Below are 22,847 nucleotides of genomic sequence, written 5' to 3'. Positions count from 1 at the left end.
TGCGATGAGGTCTTAAAATGTATGGAAAGGGTCTTAAAAAGGTCTTAAAAGGTATTAAATTTGACTTCAGGATTCCTGCATATACCCTGATATTGCAGTAAAACAAGAATACAGTTTAAAAGGGGAGTGATTTGTAAAATATCCATAAAGAAAAAGAAAATCTGTTTACAGTTGTGTTTCATATGGGTGCTGAGAGAGGTATCCATAGATCTCTTTATGTTGCTCTCAAAGTGCACCAGATTGATGCTTTCAACTTCAATATTAAAAAAAATATCTTCCCGGGGGAGCATCCCCCCAGACCCCCCTAGAGGAGGTGAGGACCCCCCTAGAGGAAGTGAGGTCTACCCCCCAATAGCACTTTACCCTTGGTTATATGCCGTGAGCTGATTATGGAGCCTTCATTGTAACAGTAATTCAGATGCAATTAGCCGATATAAAAGGCCTCAAATTGGAAGCATTGTCTGGGCCGTCTTTTTCACTCAATTCTGCAATAGGTAGATCTCACCTTTCACCTAGGCCGAGGTCGGTGATCTTGGGCTTAAAAAGATTGGTGACCACTGATCTAGAATAAACAAGATAACATACACAGAATAAGTTAGAATACACACAAATACTACACAAAATATACAAACATATATACTAAACAAAACTATAAAGTAAATGTTGATATTAAGAGACAGAGCTAAAACATATTTGCCATAAATTCAAAAGTGAATTGGTTAAACACCTATCTGTTACACTTCACACATTTTAGCTTTTAACAAAAAACATTCCCATACAACAGAACTTCGATGTCAATTATGTTTTGAGGGAAACCTTCTTTTATCTCGGATCATGTGTTTGATGTCTATATCCAAAGCTCGATATGTTTTCAGTTAATCAATTCCCATGCTAAAGCCATGTAGCTGACACAGAAGCATAAACCCAGCTTCAACTGTCGGGGTTATAAAAGCTTATTTGTGTCACTAAAAATGTTAAAACTTCACACTCATTATTAAGGATGTCGACTCTTTCAAAGTATTAATTAAGTACTAATTTTGTCCATTTGCATCTCTCTGTTTAACATCATCTGTCCACCTTTAACATCAGAAAGAAATGTGTTCAATTATAACTATAAGAGTCAGATCCATTTTAATTCAAAATCAACATTATGCTGTCTTTCCTTCTTACTCTGAGCCCATGTCATGATGTGTTGCATCATGTATTACTCATGACAGAAATGATGTCAGGAGCATACATGGTTTAATGCAAGTTTATTGTCTTATAATCATGACACAGGCTTTTCATTTCAATCTGCGTAACAATTTCTCCTTGCTCTATTTGTGTAACACATGGAAATGATGAGGAATCTCCTATTAAAGAGCAGCTGTAATTTACAGTATGTCACAATCACTGCGTCTGAGACTAACTTTCCATGTGTGGGTTTCAATGGGAGAGGCCGCTGAGAATTAAGAAGGAACTCGTAATTTCCTCCCAGATCTGGAACCAATTCAGGACAATTTTACCCAGCAGCCATTGGTGTGTTTGTGTGTGCACTCCCACATTAAAGAGGCCCTATTATGCTTTTGGGGTTTCCTCTTTCCTGTATTGTGTTGTATTTGGTTTGTGTGCATGTAAATGGTCTGCAAAGGCTCAAACCGCTGTGTTCCCTCCAGAGGAAGTTTCTCTATTGGTCTCATATGTTTACTGGAGTGGCTCAGTCTGTAGGGAATTGGTCTCGGAACCGAAGGGTCGCCGGTTCACGTCCCGATCGGACCAACAAAAAAAAAAAGATGGAGTGAGCTGGTAGCTGGAGAGGTGCCAGTTCACCTCAAAGGCCACTGCCGAGGTGCCCTTGAGCAAGGCACCTAACCTCGAAACTGCTCCCTTGGCGCCGGCTACCTGGCAGCCTCTCTGCTCTGCCACTCTGTGTGTGTGTGTATCCTCTGTGTGTGTGTAATGTGTGTAAACACAACAGAGTGGGGAAAGAAATGTCCCTGTAAAAGATTAATAAAGTGTATCTCCTTCTTCTTCTTCCGGAACATAGTGACCTCATGTAACACTTGCGTTTCTATTGGCTACCGCTCCAACACATTGTTTGTGATAGGCTAAGGGGCGGGACATCTCTAAGCGGTTGACCAATCACAACAGAGCCGGCCAGCCAACCAATCAGAGCAGACTGGGCTGTGGTTTCAGACAGAGGGTGAAAAGAGGTGCTGCAGCACAGGCAGTATGAGGAAAAGAAAGAGCTTTTTGAACATTAAAGCATGGAGACACAGAGACAGTAGAGACACTAAATGCTCTTTCATATAACTTACTCATAAAAACAGGATAATATAATAATCTATAATAATATAATGCTGTTAAAAGAGCCACTCTGCATAATGAGTGCTTTTAATTTTGATACTTGAAGTATATTTAGCTGATAATACCTGTGTAATCTGTAAAAGATCTACATTGTTTCCCCCACATCTGCTTAAAACCAGAGATTATCTATCAGGCTCGTCTTCATTTACTAACCTCAAATTCAAGGTTGATCTTTATTTGAATCTTAACTAAACATCTGTAAGGTTTTAAGGATGCTTCCTGCACGGTTGCAACACTATGGTGGTGATAAAATCTGTCCACATCCAGATGTTAAATTCCTAAAAAACCTCTTCTGTGGTAGTTCCCGCTCAGTAGGAGGCATTAAGACATGATGACACACAGTGAATCAGAAGCAGAAAACAACACCACAGTAAACAATAAGAATAAACTCTGACTTTAGATAAACACACAAAACATCCGAGGCACTTTCATCTCCAATATGGACGGTTTGGAAGAAGAGGTAGAAAAACGGTCCCATCTTGATTTTATCAGGATTTAAAAAACGACTTTGTGTTGTCTAAATCCACGCTGAGATAATTGATTTCTTTCAGACGTTGGATAACTTTGATGATATGTAAACTAATACAGTATGTATATGTCCCTTTGGATTATCAGTGTGTCAAGATTTCATTCCTTTCTCAATCCTGCCTGCTAGTGGCCGAAAATCAAAGTTAATGTTACTTAAAGGGGACCTATCATGCAAAATGCACTTTTTTATGTATTTTATACATAAATATGTGTCCCCGGTGTGTCGGGGAACTCACGCAGCGTCAGAAAATAAAACCCTTTCTCTTTCCCTCTGTACCCAAATCTCTAAAAAAACAGGGGTACAACGAGCGGATACAGATTTGCTGCCGATCTGACGTCAAATCGGCAGCGGACCCACAGAGAGTTGCTATCAGAAACAATGCCTGACGTGTTTTGGACGTAATCTCGTCTTTGTTTACATTAGCAAGCCTCGCTAACACTCAGAGCTAACCTGTACTGGAGAGCACATGTGTTTAAAAAGCAGGAAATAAAAAAAGAACTCACCTTGTGATAAACCCGCAAGAGAAAAAGCATTTGAGCTCCATACTGTTTCAGAAATAATCTTTGATGTGGTTTAGAACAGGATGGCGTTTTATCACAGCAGAATTTAACTTTATCTCCGGTAGAATTCTGATCAGGCATTAGCTCCGCCTCCTCTTTTTTTCTGTTTCAAGCTAAGGACCCAAAATCCGTGTTTCTCTAACAGGGCTGCAAAAGAGGGGTATGAGCAGTATGAGGCATGCCTACAATGGGTGATCTGTTTGGTATTTGAAGCAAAAAACTTCACAGACATGTTTTGTATAGATATGGCCCTACAATATATTTTTCCAACATAGCATAAGAGGTCCACTTTAAAATGAGAGAATACAATCTAATAATGCCATATATATATATATATCATAATATATATCATAATATATCACATGTATTGGGGCCTTATAGATACTGATACTGATAATACTTTTACTAAAGTGAGATTAGGACATGTATTTGTGTCAGTGGTGGGGGGGTTTGTTTTTGTTTGTTTAGAAATAATTGTAATCGAGTGGGGATGTAATATTATTTAATAATATTTTTCATCAACTTTCTTAAGATAAGATAAGAACTACTTTATTGATCCCAATTTGGGAAATGTGTGTGTTGCAGCAGCAGCAGCATAAAAAGACAAGGCATTGTACAATACAAATCAAAAGACTAGAAATAAACAAGAAAGTAGAAAATATACATGTTGAATTAAAAATGTGCAGTAACAAAATATAAAGCAAGTTATTATATATGCACATATATATATATATATATATATATATATATATATATATATATATATATATATATATATATATATAAATATTGATGTTCTTTAATGTCTTTTTTGCATAATATATATCGATTTTTTTTTATGTATGTAAATCTTTCGGTGTTATCTAATTTAATTATTTTTGAGCAAGTCAATTTTTGGTGTCATGTTGAAATCTTGAATGTCTGTACTCAGTCAGTAAAAACAAAAACTACCTTTATTTGTTATAGAGTATTTTCCTCCTGATGTAGTGGTTCTTGTACTTTAGTGGAGGATCTGAGTTCTTCCTCCCCCCTCCTTGGTTTATTGTAAGTGACCAATGGTTGTCGGTAACCTGCAGTAGCTGTGTGTGTGTGTGTGTGTGTGTGTGTGTGTGTGTGTGTGTGTGTGTGTGTGTGTGTGTGTGTGTGTGTGTGTGTGTGTGTGTGTGTGTGTGTGTGTGTGTGTGTGTCTCTCTGTGGGGGGGCAGCAGCAGTAGCAGCAGTATAAAGGCAGCAGCAGAGAGCCAGAGCTCGGACACATCTGGAGGAACAGCGGCTCTCAGACAGGATGAACTGCTTCTCTCTGCTCTGCTCGCTGGGCTTTCTGCTCAAAGAGGCGCAGGCATGGGGCTTCAAGGACGGAATATTTCATAACTCCATCTGGCTGGGTAACTCTCTTTTTTTAAGTTGTTGTCATTGTACATTTAGATAGAAAAAAAAAGTTGGTTAAGCTGTTTCACTCAGATCTTGTACAAAAGTAAAAGTACTCAGATCTTGTGCTAAAGTAAAAGTAGAAGTACCAGAGTGTAGGAATACTCTGTCAGTCCTGCATTCATAATGTTACTCGAGTAAAGGTAGAAAAGTATTATCATCAAAATATAGTTAAAGTAGCGACAGTATAAGTAGTGATTGTCCAGATTGGTCCATTTCAGAATAATATATGATATGTTTTATAATGATTGATCATTAAAGTGTTCTCAAAGCTGGTAAGGGAATTATTATTATTTTAGTAATCAGTATAGCCTAATAATTGTGATGAATGTAAAACCCAAATGAACAAATAACGACCAATTATATAATAAGTGCCATAACTCGAGTGATTATAGGTGATTGCCTTCTTGTTATGCATCAAAATCTGTTTAATCTGTAGTTTATTTAAATGTTCATTCTTCAATTTCAACTTTATTAGCCAGTGTTGCTTTCATCACGTTTTTGTATCCATATTTTTGATTAAGCCAGCTTTTGTTTGAATGCAAAGTGACATATTTCATTTCCTTCACATGCAATCTTCTTCTACACTATAGGCCTACTTTACATGGGATTGTTTTCAGTCAGTTTTTGCAAGCACAGCAATAAATCCCTTCACATAAAGGCACATTGTGAGGACTAACAAGGAATAATAATGAAGGCAACACAGCAGCTCTGCCAAACTGCATGTTTATGGGCTGCAGGAGCCCAGTAAACACGAGGAGTGACTTCATCTCAGGACTTTCCAAATGTAAACACATCTGAGTGAAAAGATAGCCCAACACATTTCAACTCAAGGAATACTAATGGCTTTACCTTTTTACAGTAAGCTTTAAAGGAATGTTTCCTCGTGTGCATTACTCTCCAAACACTGTAACTCGTTTTTTATAAACCCCAAATGGTTTTCTTTATGTGGTGAAAGGTGTTTCATATTGGCTTAACAAAGCTGAATCACAAGCACAGCGTTTCTCTCATGTCTACAACATTTTTTTTGGGGGAGGTTCTCCATGTTTTCTAAAAAGTATGGTCACTGTAACACACCTAATGGGTTTAAGAGGCAGTGTTTCCTGTAGCAGAGAGAACAAGAGTTTAATTAGTGTACAAAACATTCATCAAACAGGTTAACCAGATCAAAACATCCACTTGAGACTCATTTCTGAGAGCTTTCTGCCCAGTTCTGCCGTCATGCATGAGTGCAACTCGAACAGGATCAGAGCTCCCACTGATAAGACCCCAGAGCAAATTACAAATTGAATGGTGAACTTTCAAAATGTAAAACAATCTCACACAGTCTTAATCTTTTATATGTTTGGCTTAGCTTAACCTTCACCTTTTTACTACACATTGTCACCTATTAGGCTGTACTGTTGTGTGTTTTGCAAATCAAACACTTATCCTGCTGAAGCTATGGAAGAAGATATTTTACATTATTAAAAGTATGTCATTGTAAAAATACTAAAATTAAAAGTAAAAGTCTTTCATTCAAAACCCTACTCACCTTTACAAGTATTATGTTCAACATTTACTTAAAGTAGAATCTGTAAACTTGGTCATTGAGCAGCAAAATGTTCCCTTTCTGTGTGTTATTATTATGACACATGTGTGCTAGTGGATCGCCGGAGCTGTATTAGATTAAAATTAACATGCTTATTGTAGTTGTAAGTGCACTGCCTTGCGGCCTGTAGCACCATCCTTGATGGAGCATATGTGTGGGCTGGACCTGTATTATACAGGAAAGGAGTGAGCAGAGGGTAGAGTTGTCGATTCTTGTTCTGTTTTCTGTGATATCTCAGACTTTCAGTAGCGCGCGCTACTAAAGAGACGCGCTACAATGGAAACCAAACAATGGTAGCTGTATTAAATTCCGAGTGGAAACAGTCCTGAGTAAATCTGATTTTGTCAGAAATCGGGAGAAATGCGGGAGAAATATGAACCCGGGAGGACCGGGAGAGGGCAATGAAATCGGGAGTCTCCCGCGAAAATCGGGAGGGTTGGCAACAGGGTGGCCATCCGTCCGGTTTTAGGTCGGACAGTCCGGTTTTCAATGTCTGTGTCCGTCTGCCGGCGCAGCCTTGAGCCGGACGCTCATTTGTCCTCCTTTTGAGGTGATCCCCATTTTATACTTTTAGGGTATAAAAAAAAAATAGACAATTATACAAAGAAATACAAAAAATAAGTTATGTGTAAGTATATATCCCTGTAAGACTTGTGGTCTTACAAATGATTGGCTGAATGTGATGTCAAATAAATATCTTGTATTTCATTGGTTAATAAACGTAAACAATTAGCCATGTGCTTCTTGACGTCACGTTCACGGCATGGCACTGTGGCACAGAGTGACGTTAGCGCTAGCAGACTAGCTCATGAGCCAACTCCGCCTAGTTAGCGGTAGGTTAAACCGCAGAAATGCCGAAACGAAAGACTTCATTTAATCCTGAATGGTCGAAAGAGCATGGATTCCTCACAAAAAGCCGAAAGGACGACTTCCATGCTTTTTGCACGTTGTGTCGTTGCGATGTGGAGGTAAGTAGCAAAGGAAAAGGTGCTGTCGACAGACATGCTAACACAGATAAGCACAAAAGCAACGATCAAAGCGCAGGTGCCTCTTCACTTTTATCGTTTTTCCGTGAAGCTTCATCGCCTCAAGATGACAAAATCTCCGCAGCAGAACTTTGTAAAGTTTATCATGCCGTCAAGCATCACCAGTCATACAGGAGTGTAGACTGTGGAATAAAAGTTGATCGCACAATCTACAACGACTCATCAATAGCAAAAGGGATGACCTGTGGAAAAACAAAAGCCAAAGCTTTGTGCGAAAATATCCTAGCACCCTACTCTGTCCAGACGCATGTGGATTACATAAAAGAAAATGAACTGCATTATTCAGTGGCAAGTGATGCATCAAACAAAGGTACGATCAAGTGTTTCCCCATTGTACTGAGATATTTTCACTTTGAGGAGGGCGTGCAACATGCACTGTTGGATTTTTACAGTGATAGCAACGAAAAGTCGGAAGCTATAACAAATCAGCTGCTATCTAAACTGGAGATGTCTGGACTAGATGTGAAAAAAATGTCAGCATATGCAGCAGACAACGCCAGCGTTAACTATGGAAAACACAACAGTGTTTATCAGAAACTGAAACAGGCTCAAAAAGACGTGCTCGCTGCAAACTGTTTAGCCCATATTCTGCACAATGCAACAAGATATGCAGCAAGCAACTTGGATATTGACATTGAAAATGTTGTGCTTAAGGTGTATAGCCATTTTAGCATCTCAGCTAGCAGAACGGCGCAGTTGAAGGAATTCTGCGAGTTTGTGGAAGTGGAGGAATGCAATCTGCTGCGGCACGTTGTCACGCGATGGTTGTCTCTGCTGCCATCTATTGACAGAATCCTGAAGTGTTGGAGACCCCTGACCAGCTACTTTCAGAGTCTAGGTGAGGAGGAATGCTCCAAGATTTTGTGGAAATGCTTTGGAGAGGATGGCAACGAAGTATCTGAGATGTATTTTCTCTTCCTCAGTCACATTCTGAAAGTGTTTTCAGACTGCATTGAAGCACTTGAGGCCAAATCATTCAGCATAACCTCTGTGTTTAAGGTAATGACTGAACTGAAAGGGAAACTTGAGAGAAGGTTAAAGGACACATTTTTTGGCTTTGCTGTGAACAACAAACTCAAGCAGCTAACCCCTGATCTGGCTAAGAAATGTGAGGCTGATTTTCTTGTTTTCTATGAAAGAGCCAAGAAATACGTGAGTGAAAGGTATAACTTCTCTGAGAACAGCTTTCATAGTAAAGTGTCAAAGCTTGGCCTCACAACTGCTGTGTCCTATGGAGAATACAGTGATGCAGTCCAAACCTGCAGCCTGAAAGACATTGACATGGATGGACTCTATGAGGAATATGGCATGGTGGAAGCTATTCTCAGCTCTTCAGAAATGGAAGGATGCCACAGTGAGGAGCGGTATCTGAAACTGTTTTCCAAAGCAGAAGTCCCACTTGTGAATCTGAGGAAGATCAGCGCCTACATCTTCTCCATCCCATGTAGCAATGCACATACAGAACGTGTGTTCTCAATGATGACCTCAGCATGGAGAAATGAGAGAAATCGTCTGGATGTGGACAGTGTCAAGGCAGAGCTGCAAATTTGTGTCAACTTCACATTTGAGTGCACAGACATGTACCAGAGACTCCTTACAAACAAAAAACTCTTGGAAGCAGCCAGGAAAGGGCAAAAGTATCGTAAATAGACATTCAACTTGTGGTTAGTACACTAGAGTCTTATTGTGTTTTGAGTGTGAAGGATTCAGTGAAGCCAGGATAAAAACTAAAAGATAATCCCAAAGTGTCCTCCTTTTTGGTGTTATGGAAATGGCCACCCTAGTTGGCAAGTATGTCAGAACCTGACCCCAAACATTGATGAACTTGCACCTTAAATGAGATGCCATCGTATCTGGCTTGAGCTAGCATCACAGAGCAGCACACTGAGTTTACATGGATGTTTCCTTCTGCACTTTTTCTCTCACGACAAGTGAGACAAGTGTTTGATTTTTTCTTCGAGGGAAATTGTTTTTTTGAAGCTGTTGTTGGCCTGTGGAAAAATGTAACCATAAGAAATGACTCAGAAAAGCTGCAGATAGAGCCATAAGAAATTAATGCAACTGATTATTTAATGTTTCATGTTGTTTTTATAGGCAATAATTTAAGCTTTGTTAGTTCCCGGTTTAATATGTACAATAAGTTCATTTCAATAAGTTTTGCAATAAACATTGAACCAGTCCGGCCCTCGACTAGTACCCATTTTTTTTAATTTTGGCCCACTGTGTATTTGAGTTTGAAACCCCTGGTATATGCATACTTGCCAACCTTGAAACCTCAGAAATCGGGAGCATTTCAAAATGCAAAATGGGGGGGGGCGGGGTGCTAGTTTATCGCCGGAGCTGTTAGATTAACATTAACATGCTTATTGTATTTCTAAGTGCAGCAAGTAGCACCATCCTTGATGGAGCATATGTGTGGGCAGGAAAGGAGTGAGCAGAGAGTAGAGTAGTTGTCGATTCTTGTTCTGTTTTCGGTGACTATCTGCCTCACCCTGTCAGACTTTCAGTTGCGCGCGCTACTAAAGAGACGTGTTACCATGGAAACCAAACAATGTTGTAGCTGTATTAAAGTCCGAGTGGAAACAGTCCTGAGTAAATCTGATTTTGTCAGAAATCGGGAGAAATATGACCCCGGGAGGAAACCGGGAGAGGGCAATGAAATCGGGAGTCTCCCGCGAAAATCGGGAGGGTTGACAAGTATGGGTATATGTGATGTATTTGGATTATCCTGTTGCATCAAAGTTCATACAGAAATGTATTGTGGTAGATGTTTAAGGTTTTGCTCATGTTAACTCCTTAATATACTGTTGGCTACTTAAATCTTCAGCAATGCATCATATTCTGTAAGAACAGACTTCTCATGAGTTTCTCCAAAAAACACCCTGTTTTCAGTTTAGTGACGAAGCATTTTCCCGCTGATCCAAGAGGCTTTTTAAAGACTGTATTTATGTTAAGAAGGAGGAGTATTTCTAAACACATGAAGAAACACTTCATCCTTTCATCTAACACATCTGGAGGAAGGGAATGAAAACTGTAATCTGACAAATAACTAAAGCTGTCAGAAAAATGTAGTGGAAAAGAGGAACACTATTTACTTCTAAGTAACATGTAGTAGAAACATAAGGTTGTATATAATGGAAATACTCAAATAAAGAAAACTAAAATGTGTACAAATGGGGCCCTTTTTATTCAGTTTGAGGTTTCCCCTTTCCTGTAGTGTGTTTTATAGTTGTGTGTGTGTAAATGGTCTGCAAAGGTTAAAACCCCCTTGAAACACCTCCATTGGACTCCTTTGTTTACTTCAGAAACTTAGTGACATCACTATTTAACACTCACGCTTGTATTGGCTAGCGCTCCAACACATTATACATGATAGGGCAAGGGGCGGGACATCTCTAAGTGAGCCGGCCAGCTAATCAGAGCAGCCTGGGCTCTGGTTTCAGACAGAGGGTGAAAAGGGGTGCTGCAGCACAGGCAGTGTGAGAAAAATAAAGAGCTTTTTGAACATTAAAGCATGGAGACATGTAGAGACACTACATACTGATATGAACCTGAACATCAGCAGGAGAGGACTCTTTAAAGTAGAGACACTACATACTGATATACACCTGAACATCAGCAGGAGAGGACTCTTTAAAGTAGAGACACTACATACTGATATACACCTGAACATCAGCAGGAGAGGACTCTTTAAAGTAGAGACACTACATACTGATATACCTCTGAACATCAGCAGGAGAGGACTCTTTAAAGTAGAGACACTACATACTGATATACACCTGAATATCAGCAGGAGAGGACTCTTTAAAGTAGAGAGACTACATACTGATATACTCCTGAACATCAGCAGGAGAGGACTCTTTAAAGTAGAGACAGTACATACTGATATACACCTGAATATCAGCGGGAGAGGACTCTTTAAAGTAAAGACACTACATACTGATATCCTCCTGAACATCAGCAGGAGAGGACTCTTTAAAGTAGAGACGCTACATACTGATATACACCTGAACATCAGCAGGAGAGGACTCTTTAAAGTAGAGACACTACATACTGATATACACCTGAACATCAGCAGGAGAGGACTCTTTAAAGTAGAGACACATACTGATATACACCTGAACATCAGCAGGAGAGGACTCTTTAAAGTAGAGACACTACATACTGATATACACCTGAACATCAGCAGGAGAGGACTCTTTAAAGTAGAGACGCTACATACTGATATACACCTGAACATCAGCAGGAGAGGACTCTTTAAAGTAGAGACACATACTGATATACACCTGAACATCAGCAGGAGAGGACTCTTTAAAGTAGAGACACTACATACTGATATACACCTGAACATCAGCAGGAGAGGACTCTTTAAAGTAGAGACGCTACATACTGATATACACCTGAACATCAGCAGGAGAGGACTCTTTAAAGTAGAGACACCACATACTGATATAAACCTGGAAATAAGCATGAAAGGGCCCCTTTGAGTACGTAAGTAGTTACTTTTCCTCTCTGCAGATCACTGTGGTTTCTGCAAACAGTCCTTCCTCAGATGGAGGTAACAACTTTTGGATCTCTCTCTCTCTCTCTCTCTCTCTCTCTCTCTTTCTCTCTCTCTCTCTCTCTCAGAACAAGCAGCTGGAGTTTACCACCGGGAATCACGCAAAGGGAGATACCAGCTGACGTATAAAGAAGCCAAGGCCGTCTGCAAATACGAAGGGGGGAAGCTGGCCACTCACGAACAACTGGAGGCTGCTCGTCAAATAGGTCTGCAGAAACTCACGTATACACACACCAAACACACACCCTGTTCAAGGAGATTTACTATAGGGGAGTGAATGCATCATAATTCATCACTCGAGGGAGACTCATACCGCACCCACACAATGAAAGCAGGGAGGTTTACTTTTCCTTTCTCCCATGAAACACTTAAAGCACCATGTCTAATGTAACAGTGGAGACACAAGGCTGGACTGCTTTCAGACTTCACATGTTCATAGGGCAAAGGTCGGGGATGAAACACTTCTTCCCACGAGTGCTTTGCTGTTTCACGAGCAGTTTTTAAGCGGCCTCAGGAGCATTGTTATAGTCCGTTAACACCTTCTTGGGTGGGTAACATCACCATTTGTTCTTGAGATGGAGTCCAGCCACTCGATTCTGTCCCCTTTCAGCGCTTGAGACCAGTTTTCCCACAGCGGTCTACCTGGGAGGTCTCAGTTTTATCTGGGGGTCTGCTGAGTGTAACTGTGAGCCCCCCACAACAAAATAACAAACAGAGAGTTCAGGTTTCTACCTTTGACGCTGAGTTTCCGTGCTTGGCTGACAGAACACAGTGGTTTATTATCGGTGGTTGCATGAAGCAGATATATTTTATTTTTCAGGTTTCCATGTGTGTGCAGCCGGATGGTTCGACAGAGGGCATGTTGGGTACCCCATCGTTAAACCGGGTGCTAACTGTGGCTTTGGGAAGATCGGCGTCGTGGACTACGGAGTGAGAAGAAACAAGAGTGAGAGATGGGATGTGTACTGCTACAACCCAAACTGTGAGTACATGTTTTTTATATATTGCAGTACAAGTTGGCTCTAAGGAATACTTCAGCCACAAAATGATCATCCTTATATCAATTTCTTACCACGTGTTGCTTTGAATTCCCAATTTATTCTTCGATTCTTCCACAGTTATCTACAAATGTTGTCATAATTCCTTTATCTGTCCCACAGAGGGAAAATGTTCATTGTTAAAACAAACAGACTAGACCGATTAAGACAACAAATAAATCAGTATGGTAGTGGCAAGCAAAACAATCTAATAAGTAAACATTCAAGGTAGGAAAAAGATTAGTATCATGAAGTGAGGAATAAGTAAATGGGAGCAGCTTTTAACAACAGCAAAACTATTCAAAACCATTCATTTAAAAAGTAAAACCCATGTCCAAGTCTCAGTTTCCCGGTTGGATGCTCACTACTTCCCAAATACATGCATCTTCTCTAAAACCTCATTACTCAACTTCACTTCTGCATAGATAGTGCCGATAGCGCGCTTACGTGTGTTGAATATATATTGCTTTAAATTGGATAAAAGGTCAATTTATGACAGCTTCCTGCAGACAAACCCAACAGTGACGCATGCACAAAGGTTATATGTTGTCATTCAGATGTGGAAGTGATACTGGCATTACTAAAGTAAAATATCTTGCAATGGGATGACAAATGCTAAATTCTTCAACCCTTCCTATAGTCCCCGACAGCGGTCCGACTAAGAGCACTGAAAGTCATCCTTTGTTTGGATAACACCCTTCTTTGAACTTCATTTCTATCTGAACTACACCTCTGTAAAGTGTAGTGACTGCATCCTGCATCGCTGCAACGCAACGGAAGTGACAGACAGATAAATATAAACTCATAACAAAGCACTTAAAACCTCCTCTGTGGTGATCCCCGTCACACTAAATGTCTCTAGGACAACGTTTTGCCATGGTGACACACACACAAACACACTCACAAGGTGAAAACTAAACCAGCGTCACGGCTAGTCAATATCGGAGTGGTTTAAAGAGGCTGTGTTTTGAAGCGTAGGCGATGACTGAGGCTGTGGTTCAGAGTAGTCATCCTTTCTGAGGCTCTGCAGACTCACTGCACTTAAAACCACAATCTGTGTCGCACCCTGTGAGTTATCATGAGGAGACCAGGAATAAACCTGCAGGATGTGGGGTGAGGATAAGATGGAGAAACTGAAGAAGTGATAAGCTGCACAGTGACTGTTTTTTTTAGAACCAAGACGCCTGAATGATTCATTTTAACTTTAATTTCAATGGGATTTCCCAATCTGCCTGATTCATTTGGAGCCGAAGTACGTTTATATCTCTTTTGTCCGGTTTTAAACACATCTGAAAAGCATTTAAAAGTAATATTATGGAAATTAACACCCAAATGAAAAGCAGCTCAGCATTTTCTAGCCACTGTGCCTTCAGTGAGTCAAAATAAATATGTGTTCAACATCAGAAACAGTTTGATCGTCTATTGAAAGGAGATGGAAATGTTGTGTGGCTGTACACTCTGCATATTTATTATATTTAGTCTTGAAGAATTATTATTTATTATTTTCAATTATATCAAGACAATTAAAACAGAATAATTGCAAAACATTATGCACAAGAGCTACAATTAAAACAGATTAAATACACATAAATAAATAAATAACAGTTTTATACAGTGGGGTGAAATTAAAGGATTACTACGACGCACAAAAAAGCAAATTAAACAAAATCAAAATAAGTAAAAACTTGTTGGGTGTGTATTAATATAAAAACACATGAATCATAACAGCTTTAAACTTGGTTATAAAATAACTGTTATACATATGTTTCTTAACCCTTGTGTCGTGTTCAAAAGCTGTTACCGTTCATAGTGTTCGCGGGTACATTTTGACCCATGATTTATCTCAGTCCAAAACACACATAAAAATGACTATCATCCAATATTGTTTGAACTACATCATAACTAACGTATTATGTATTCATAACCGTACAATCCTGTTGTTATTTAGTGTTATGGCCCCAAAACACATTACACCACATATTGCACACGTGCATGTTCAGGTTCAAGTGTTGGTGTACATATTCTTTGAGAAAGGTGGAGTTCCCGTGAATCTTGATTGGGCAAGATTTGACCCCGAGTCACCCACAACAATTCTGCTGGGTCTCCCCAGACCCGAACACCAAATGATACCTGTGTGTGCTCTCTGGTGGATAAACTCTCCCACACTGTCTACCTTCAAAACCCAGCTGAAAACCTACCTCTTCTCCCAAGCCTTCAACTTACCCTACCCCCCAACCCACTGACTTCACTCACACCCCACGCTGTATCTCTTATTCACCCCACGCTGCATCTCTTATTCATACATTCATCAACTTTTTCTTTCCTCTTTTCCATTATGTTGTCTTTTGCTCGTTGTCCTATGCTTGCTCCCCCCCTGTGTTGTCCTTTGCCTGTTCATGTAATGTTCATGTTCAATTTTCTTGTCCAATATGTTGTCTTCTGCCTGTTCACCCCCTTTCTGTACTTTTAATTTTTTTTGTAAGCGACTTTGGGTTATTGAAAAGCGCTATATAAATAAAAGTTATTATTATTATTATTATTAAACGGGGACATTGCAGCGCTTAATTCTAATTACTAATTGGCTGACATGAACAGTATAAGATGATACAGGTATACACAAAAAAACGAAATGTTTAAATGCTTAAAAAAGATCATGAACTCAAACAGATCTCCTCTTATTTCTTACAGTTTATAATCCGTATTTAGATGATTCATTGTTAGAGAAGAAAGTCACTTAATGAAGCATGCATTACATTTTCTAGGATCCTCTGCTCCGAAAGGTTTATTTTTCTCACGTCACCAGTTGATTTCATTGTCTACATTACACATGTTATCTGATTTATCCTCAGTTATGGATGGATATGTTTCCTTTTTCATGATCTACAAATAAGAAACAACGTTAATCAACCTAACATCCCTTCTCCCTGCAGGGCATCGAGTGGACAACCTTGCCATTGTTACCGGTTTCCACATGTGTGTTTCATTTCCTTCCTTTACAAAAGAACTCTTCTTCTCCTACTCTTGATTCATTCAGAGCTCACACGCAGGAGAAAGACCCCCCCCAATCCAAAGTGCTGCACGTGAACAGATGCAGATTAAAGTCCTGCCTCAGAACACACATGTATCATCATGTCCTTATGAGAGCCGCTTTCCCACGGCAGTGATGTTCAAATGTTCCCCTTATTTCTGTTCCCTTAAATACCAAGAACTCTCTAAGTGTGTTTTATTCTTTGGAGCTGCAGAAAAGCATGCTACAGACCTGAAGTAACTGAGGGTATGAATTTAGAATACAGACAACCGCACTAAATGTTTCTTTGTGGTGCCATTTTTACGGTCTTTAAACTTCCCACTAACAGCTACTCACAAACTCTGGTGTGCACAGGTCAGGATGATCTACCTCTCTTTGTAGTTTTACTTTTTAATTATCTGTGCTTCATATATTCTAAGATATATTATTGAGATTTTTACTATTATCATATTTATTATGTTAGACTAATTAATTAAAGTGATTTCAATATCAATAATAATGGTTATAGAAGTAAGAAACATTTAAAAATTATAAAAAAGTAAAAAATGAAAACACTGAATAATTAATAATAACTAAAACAATTATGTAAAAATGCTGAATATCAACTGTAAAATGCACATATACAGTACGTCTTTAAACACTGCAGCTTCATTAAAAAGGGTCTCCATACATCAATGGTAAAGAGACCTTAATTTTAGAGACAATACCTCTAGTGCACTCTCTACTAATCTACACACAATCTTATTTATGCATTTATTATATACACAACTCAATTTCCCTCAACAGAAGACAAAGTGGGAATTAATCCATAGTTTTTTTTAGGACAATTGAAGGAATATGCTGATTTACTACACAGGTGCAGGGCCGCCCCTCCCTACAGGCCGATCACGCAGACAACGTGGGGCCTCACCTCGCGGAGGGTTCTTCATTTTGCGGAGGGAGCCTCATCTGAAGCGCAAATGCGGCGCACCTACTAAGCGCGCCACAGTTTCGCCGCTGCGAGGCTCCACTAGCACCCCCTGTCGACGCTCGCGACACAGAGGGCCTCATCATATAACTTTGCGAGGGGCCACAAGTTGGCCAGGGGCGGCCCTGCACATGTAGCTCCAACATTGTTGTAGAACTGAAACATGGTTTGCCCAATATGTTGATATAAGGTGGGAGGTGTATAGGCAAGGCAAGGCTAGTTTATTCGTTTTTACTTTTAATTATCTATGCTTCATATTTTGACTATTATTATTTTAGACTTTAGAATTAATTATAGTGATTTCAATATATCTAATAAAATAAAATAGAATACACATTAAACACTGAATAATAATCAAGTGAAAAATGCAGGCTTCACATACAGTACATCTTTAAAAGTTGCTAGCAGCAGTTAATTAATTGTTTTTTTAGGAAAATTGAAGAAAAATGCCGATTTAATTCTAACCTCTGCATTTGATTTGTGTGTTTTCCAGCTAAGGAGTGTGGGGGGACACTGACGGACCCTCAGAGGATCATCCAGTCTCCAGGCTTCCCCGAGGAGTACCAGGACGAGCAGATCTGCTACTGGCACATCCGGGTGCGCCTGGGCCAGAGGATCCAGCTGCTATTCCAGGACTTCGACCTGGAGGAGGACTCGGGCTGCCTGGCCGACTACCTGGAGGTCTACGACAGCTACGACGACGTCTCAGGGTTCGCTGGCAGGTCAGTGGCTTTGAGGGGGAAAATGAAAAAAATAGAAAGAAAAAGGAAACAGGGTCTTCATGTGGCCATATCCGGGGGAATGCAAGGTGAACTTCTCATCTCATCAGTTATGTCATTTCATTCTTTACTGGAGGATCAATTAAAATATCGACGTCTCCGGGCTCGCTGGCAGGTGAGGAGATTCAGGAGGGAAAGTGGGAGGAATCTGCACTTTTAGCTTCAAAATCTTTATAGAACTGACACAGGATTTGAAAAATATGATTCCAATTACTTGTATATAAGTCAAAGTCCAAAGTATTGTCAATCTTTCAGTTTGTGTGTTCAGACAGAGAGATCGAAATACCGTTTCCCACAATCCAGAATAAAAAATACAAAGATATATAAATATCTATCCAATACACAATCAACCGACACATTTATACATATGCACACATTAAGACCTATAAAAGCACAATAATCAATATATACAAAATAACAGTCACTTCAATACCTTTGGGAAATGTACATTAGTGCAAGATTGTCCAGCAGCGTATATAGAGTCTAAGTTCAAACCTCAAATAAATTCACTTTCATTTTGATACAAACTGAGAAAAGCAGCAAAAATCTCACATTGGAGGAGCTGGAAAAATAAATGTTTTATGAACTTCTGACGATGATGATGTGATGACATTTTGATTTTAAGATTTCCTTGTGACTCTCAAATAAGTTAAGTTTTTTTGTGACAATGTGCCTTTAGAAAAGAGGAAACCAAAATAATTAGGATCAAACACGTCATATTTTAAATGATAAGCTAGGCATAGTATAGTTTCTTAAATGATATTTAAGTTTAACACATGAATTTAAAGCAAACACAGTGTGTTTGTTTAATAAATCACGTGTCCACCTACTCCATTTAACTGATTTATTTATCCTGCATGCGTTCAAACTGAAGAAAGTTTAAAGGGGACCTATCATGCAAAATTCACTTTTTGATATCTTTTCTACATAAACATGTGTCCCCGGTGTTTCGGGGAACTCACGCAGCGTCAGAAAACAAAACCCTCTCTCTTTTCCTCTGTTCCAAAATCTCTAAAAACGGGGGAACAACGGAGCTGATCCAGATTTGCGTCCGATATGACGTAATATCGGAAATGCGGACCCACGGCCCAATCAGAAACGTTGCTATCAGAAACAATGCCCGACTGTTTTGGACGTAATATGGTCGGTGTTTACATTAGCATCGCTAACACTCAGAGCTAACCTGTACTGGAGAGCATGTGTGTGAAGAAGCAGGAAGTAAAAAGGAACTCACCTTGTGGTATAACCGGCAAGAGAGAAAGCCTTTGAGCTCCAGACTGTTTCAGAGATAATCCTTGATAATCTATGATATGGCGTTTCATCACGGCAGTATTTAGTTTAGACAGTAGCTGCCGGGTCCCGCATGAGCTCAGACCCCTCCTTTTTTTATATATATAAATATTTTTAAAGTTTCATACCCCAAATCAGCACTTTAGAAACAGGAAGTGAAATAGAGGGATATGAGGCATGGCTAGAATGGTTGATCTGTTTGGTATTTTGAGCAAAACACTTCATAAACATGTTTTTTATTTGTATCTGAGACCTATGCTATTGCCTCAAAATAGCATGATAGGTGACCTTTAATGTTAACAACTCTTTTTAATTTGCTTGTTTTCAGATACTGTGGCGATTATCTACCTGACAATATCATCAGTACAGGTGAGATTTCCTAATCCTTTTATAAGAAACAAATATGTTTTGGGCACACTGATGGATCTCTTAATGATCAAATATACAAACAAATAAATCTATCTGTGATGTTGTTGTTTTGCAGGAAACGTGATGACGCTGAAGTTCCTGTCTGACGCTTCAGTCACAGCTGGAGGCTTCAAACTACAATACATCACCTTTGATGCATCTCTGTTCTCTCAGAATCAGTCGCACTACTTCCACTGAGCCACTCCTCTACTGATGTGATCCTGTTGTTGTGTTCACCATGTTGTTATTGATAACATCCTGTACTGTAATTAATGTGTTTTTTAGCTAATTAAATAAATCATTTTGTCATCAATTGTTTGGTTGTGTCTGTCGCTTTTCTAACAGAGATCATTAAGCAATCCTCACTTTCACCTTTACTGAGGCTTACTTTGTAATAGTTATTTACATTTACTTATAAATACAATCTATTCATAAAAGCCTCATGCAATCATTAATAATACAACATTTTTGAATTAATTAATAATTGTTGTTGTGTTATTGTTTTTGTTGTTCTTGCTGATGTGGTTGTGATTGGTGGTTTTACAGGTACAAAAAAAACCTTTATTGTGAAATTGAAAAGTGAATAAAATAATAATCAAATAAATGTCACTGTGTAAAATAAGGAAGAATAAAACAAATAAAAGAGTTGGGGTCTGCTAAACAATTGGAGTACATCTGGAATAAATAAAAAAGTAATTAATTAGACGTTACTGACTGAAAGTGATAGTACTGGTAATGGAAATGTCCTGGCATTATTTTATTGCGTGGGAAAAATCAGTCAAAGTTGTCAAACAGATTAATTATTTTTAGTTGATTAAATAAATCATTTTGTCATCAATTGTTTGGTTGTGTCGGTCGCTTTTATAACAGAGATCAAATAAGCAATCCTCACTTTCACCTTTACTGAGGCTTACTTTATAATAGTTATTTATGTACATTTACTTATAAATACAACATATTCATAAAAGCCTCATGTACTTAATAATAGAAAATGAATGAATTGTTGTTGTGTTATATCGTGGTTGTTTATTGAGAAATTAAAAAGTGCCAAACAAATGTCACTGTGTTACAAAAAACAAACAGGGAAAATAACACAATTAAAGCTGTGGGGTCTGCTAAACAATGGAGTATTTGAAACTTTTATAATCTTTATTGACATTTCTATATACTTATACGCTACATTATATGGATATCTACTTTGTTCAAAATACAAACTCAGGTTTTTACGTACAGTAGGCCTATAGCCTACATGACACACATATACATGCCTTATACGTTTTTAAGCATTTTTATGTTAAATAACCAAATCATAAAAGTATATTAATAAGGCTCCCCATCCCCCGGAGAATTCAGTACAGAATCCTTCCGATGACATACAAAGCCCTCCATAACCTGGCCCCATCCTACCTGACTGACCTCCTCCACAGACACACTCCCACTCGCTCCCTCCGCTCTGCTGCTGCCAACCTCCTGTCCCCCCGCCCACCCGGACCAACCTGAAGTTCTGGAGCGACAGAGCCTTCTCCGTTGCTGCACCCACCCTCTGGAACTCACTACCTCAATCCATCAGAGATTCTTCCTCCCTCACCGCATTCAAAACATCACTCAAAATCCCCCTGTTCAACACTGCATGCAACCACTGACCACCCCACCCCCTATTTTCTGTTTTGTTTATCTATTTTTTTTTTGTTTTTGTTGTTTTTTATTCTCTGTCAAAGCGTCTTTGAGTGTCTAGAAAAGCGCCATTCAAGTATCATGCATTATTATTATTATTATTATTATTATTATTATTATTATTATTATTATTATTATTATTATTATTATTATTATTATTATTATTATTATTATTAAGAAAACAACAAGTACTTTCCCCTGCTTTATTTCATAGTATATATCTTTTTTAATAGAGGTAAAACATTTTTTAAATAGCTGTCTATAGTACAGAAGGATGGCAGTCTCATTTATTGTATTCATTATGTTATTGTTTACATTTCTTATGCAGAGAAATAGGGATTGTTGGAAGCGAGATAAAGACTGTCAATTTGCTGCTTTCCTGAACCGGATGTGACGTTGTGGGGTCAGAGGTAATTTTGTACGTCGGCGTGGTGGTTTGGCGCCAGCAATTTCGCGGGGCAAGAAGAGCACAAGAGAAGAAGGAAACTACATTTATTGAACATTAAAAAAGTGAAGGGCCATCGACACAAGCACCCAGCTCACAGCGGACTGGGAGGCCTGTGGTTTTCATGGTGTGTTTGAGTCCTTTATGCTTCTTGCGTTTCTTCCTCCGAGGTGAGCAGTGTGCCAAAACAAAGTGTGAATATGTGTTCGTTATGTTTGTTTATATTATTGTTAGTTAGTCTAAATAAAGCAGGACATGTGAGCCGGCTGTTGAGGAGTTGTCACCCGGGATTAGTCCACTTTTACCCGGATTAATCAGTACTATGTGCAGCTAACAGGTCAAAGCTAGGTATCATTAGCAGGCTGCAGGCTGCTTGCTAAGTGCTACAAGATGCATTCACTGACTTGTTCGCTGAGTGGATGCGTTAATACAATTAGTGCTTTTTAACGGTGTTATTTATAGCTGGAAAACACTTGACTTGTTTTGGTTCCTCTAGGTGTGCATGAGGAAGTTGTGTATTAGGAATTCTGGCCTCTGGTAGCATCCAAAAACATGCGTCATCCACTAAAATGTTTCCAGTGGTGAAAAGTAAACTAAGTACATTTACTCAAGTACTGATCTCAAGTAAAGTTGTGACATACTTGTACTTTACTTGAGTATTTCAATATTGTGCTACTTTTTACTTCTACCCACAATAATTCAGAGGTAAATAGAGTACTTTTACTCCACTACATTTATTTAATACCTTTTTTAGATACTTTACAGATCTGGATTAATTGTGTGAAATATAATCAACACTTAAATCAGATTTTAGTTGCACCTGGAGTAAATTGCTGCACCTTTACCAGCTTTGAGAACACTTGAATGATCAATCATTATAAAACATATCATATCTATTATTCTGAAATGGACCAATCTGCACAATGACTACTTTTACTGTCGCTACTTTAACTATATTTTGATGATAATACATTTCTACCTTTACTTGAGGGACATTTTGAATGCAGGACTTTTACTGTAACAGAGTATTCCTACACTCTGGTACTTCTACTTTTACTCAAGTACAAGACCTGAGTACTTCTACTTTTACTCAAGTACAAGACCTGAGTACTTCTACTTTTACTCAAGTACAAGACCTCAGTACTTCTCCCACCTGCA

At 38.9% G+C, this 22,847-nt stretch overlaps 2 protein-coding genes across 4 annotated transcripts in view; both read left to right on the top strand.

The window, feature by feature from the left end:
* Positions 1-4,674: 4,674 nt before the first annotated feature.
* tnfaip6 (tumor necrosis factor, alpha-induced protein 6) lies at positions 4,675-19,883 on the top strand. Its single transcript, XM_079661749.1, has 6 exons — positions 4,675-4,820; positions 12,130-12,267; positions 12,882-13,043; positions 17,587-17,815; positions 19,491-19,531; positions 19,647-19,883. The coding sequence occupies exons 1-6, from the start codon at positions 4,721-4,723 to the stop codon at positions 19,766-19,768; spliced, it is 792 nt and encodes a 263-aa protein (XP_079517875.1). The 5' UTR covers positions 4,675-4,720; the 3' UTR covers positions 19,769-19,883.
* Positions 19,884-21,641: 1,758 nt separating this feature from the next.
* rif1 (replication timing regulatory factor 1) overlaps positions 21,642-22,847 on the top strand; it is a 36,096-nt gene continuing 34,890 nt past the window's right edge. For 2 of the 3 annotated variants that reach the window (XM_079661661.1, XM_079661659.1), the window contains exon 1: positions 21,642-21,859. The gene's annotated coding sequence lies outside the window, so the exon portion shown is untranslated. The remainder of the gene's footprint in view (positions 21,860-22,847) is intronic. The other variant, XM_079661660.1, reaches the window with a different exon arrangement.

This window comes from Notothenia rossii, assembly GCF_949606895.1.
Source record: "Notothenia rossii genome assembly, chromosome: 2".
Classification (NCBI taxonomy): domain Eukaryota; kingdom Metazoa; phylum Chordata; class Actinopteri; order Perciformes; family Nototheniidae; genus Notothenia; species Notothenia rossii.
The sequence above is the reverse complement of the archived record's forward strand: the minus strand, read 5'-3'. Positions and strand labels throughout refer to the sequence as shown.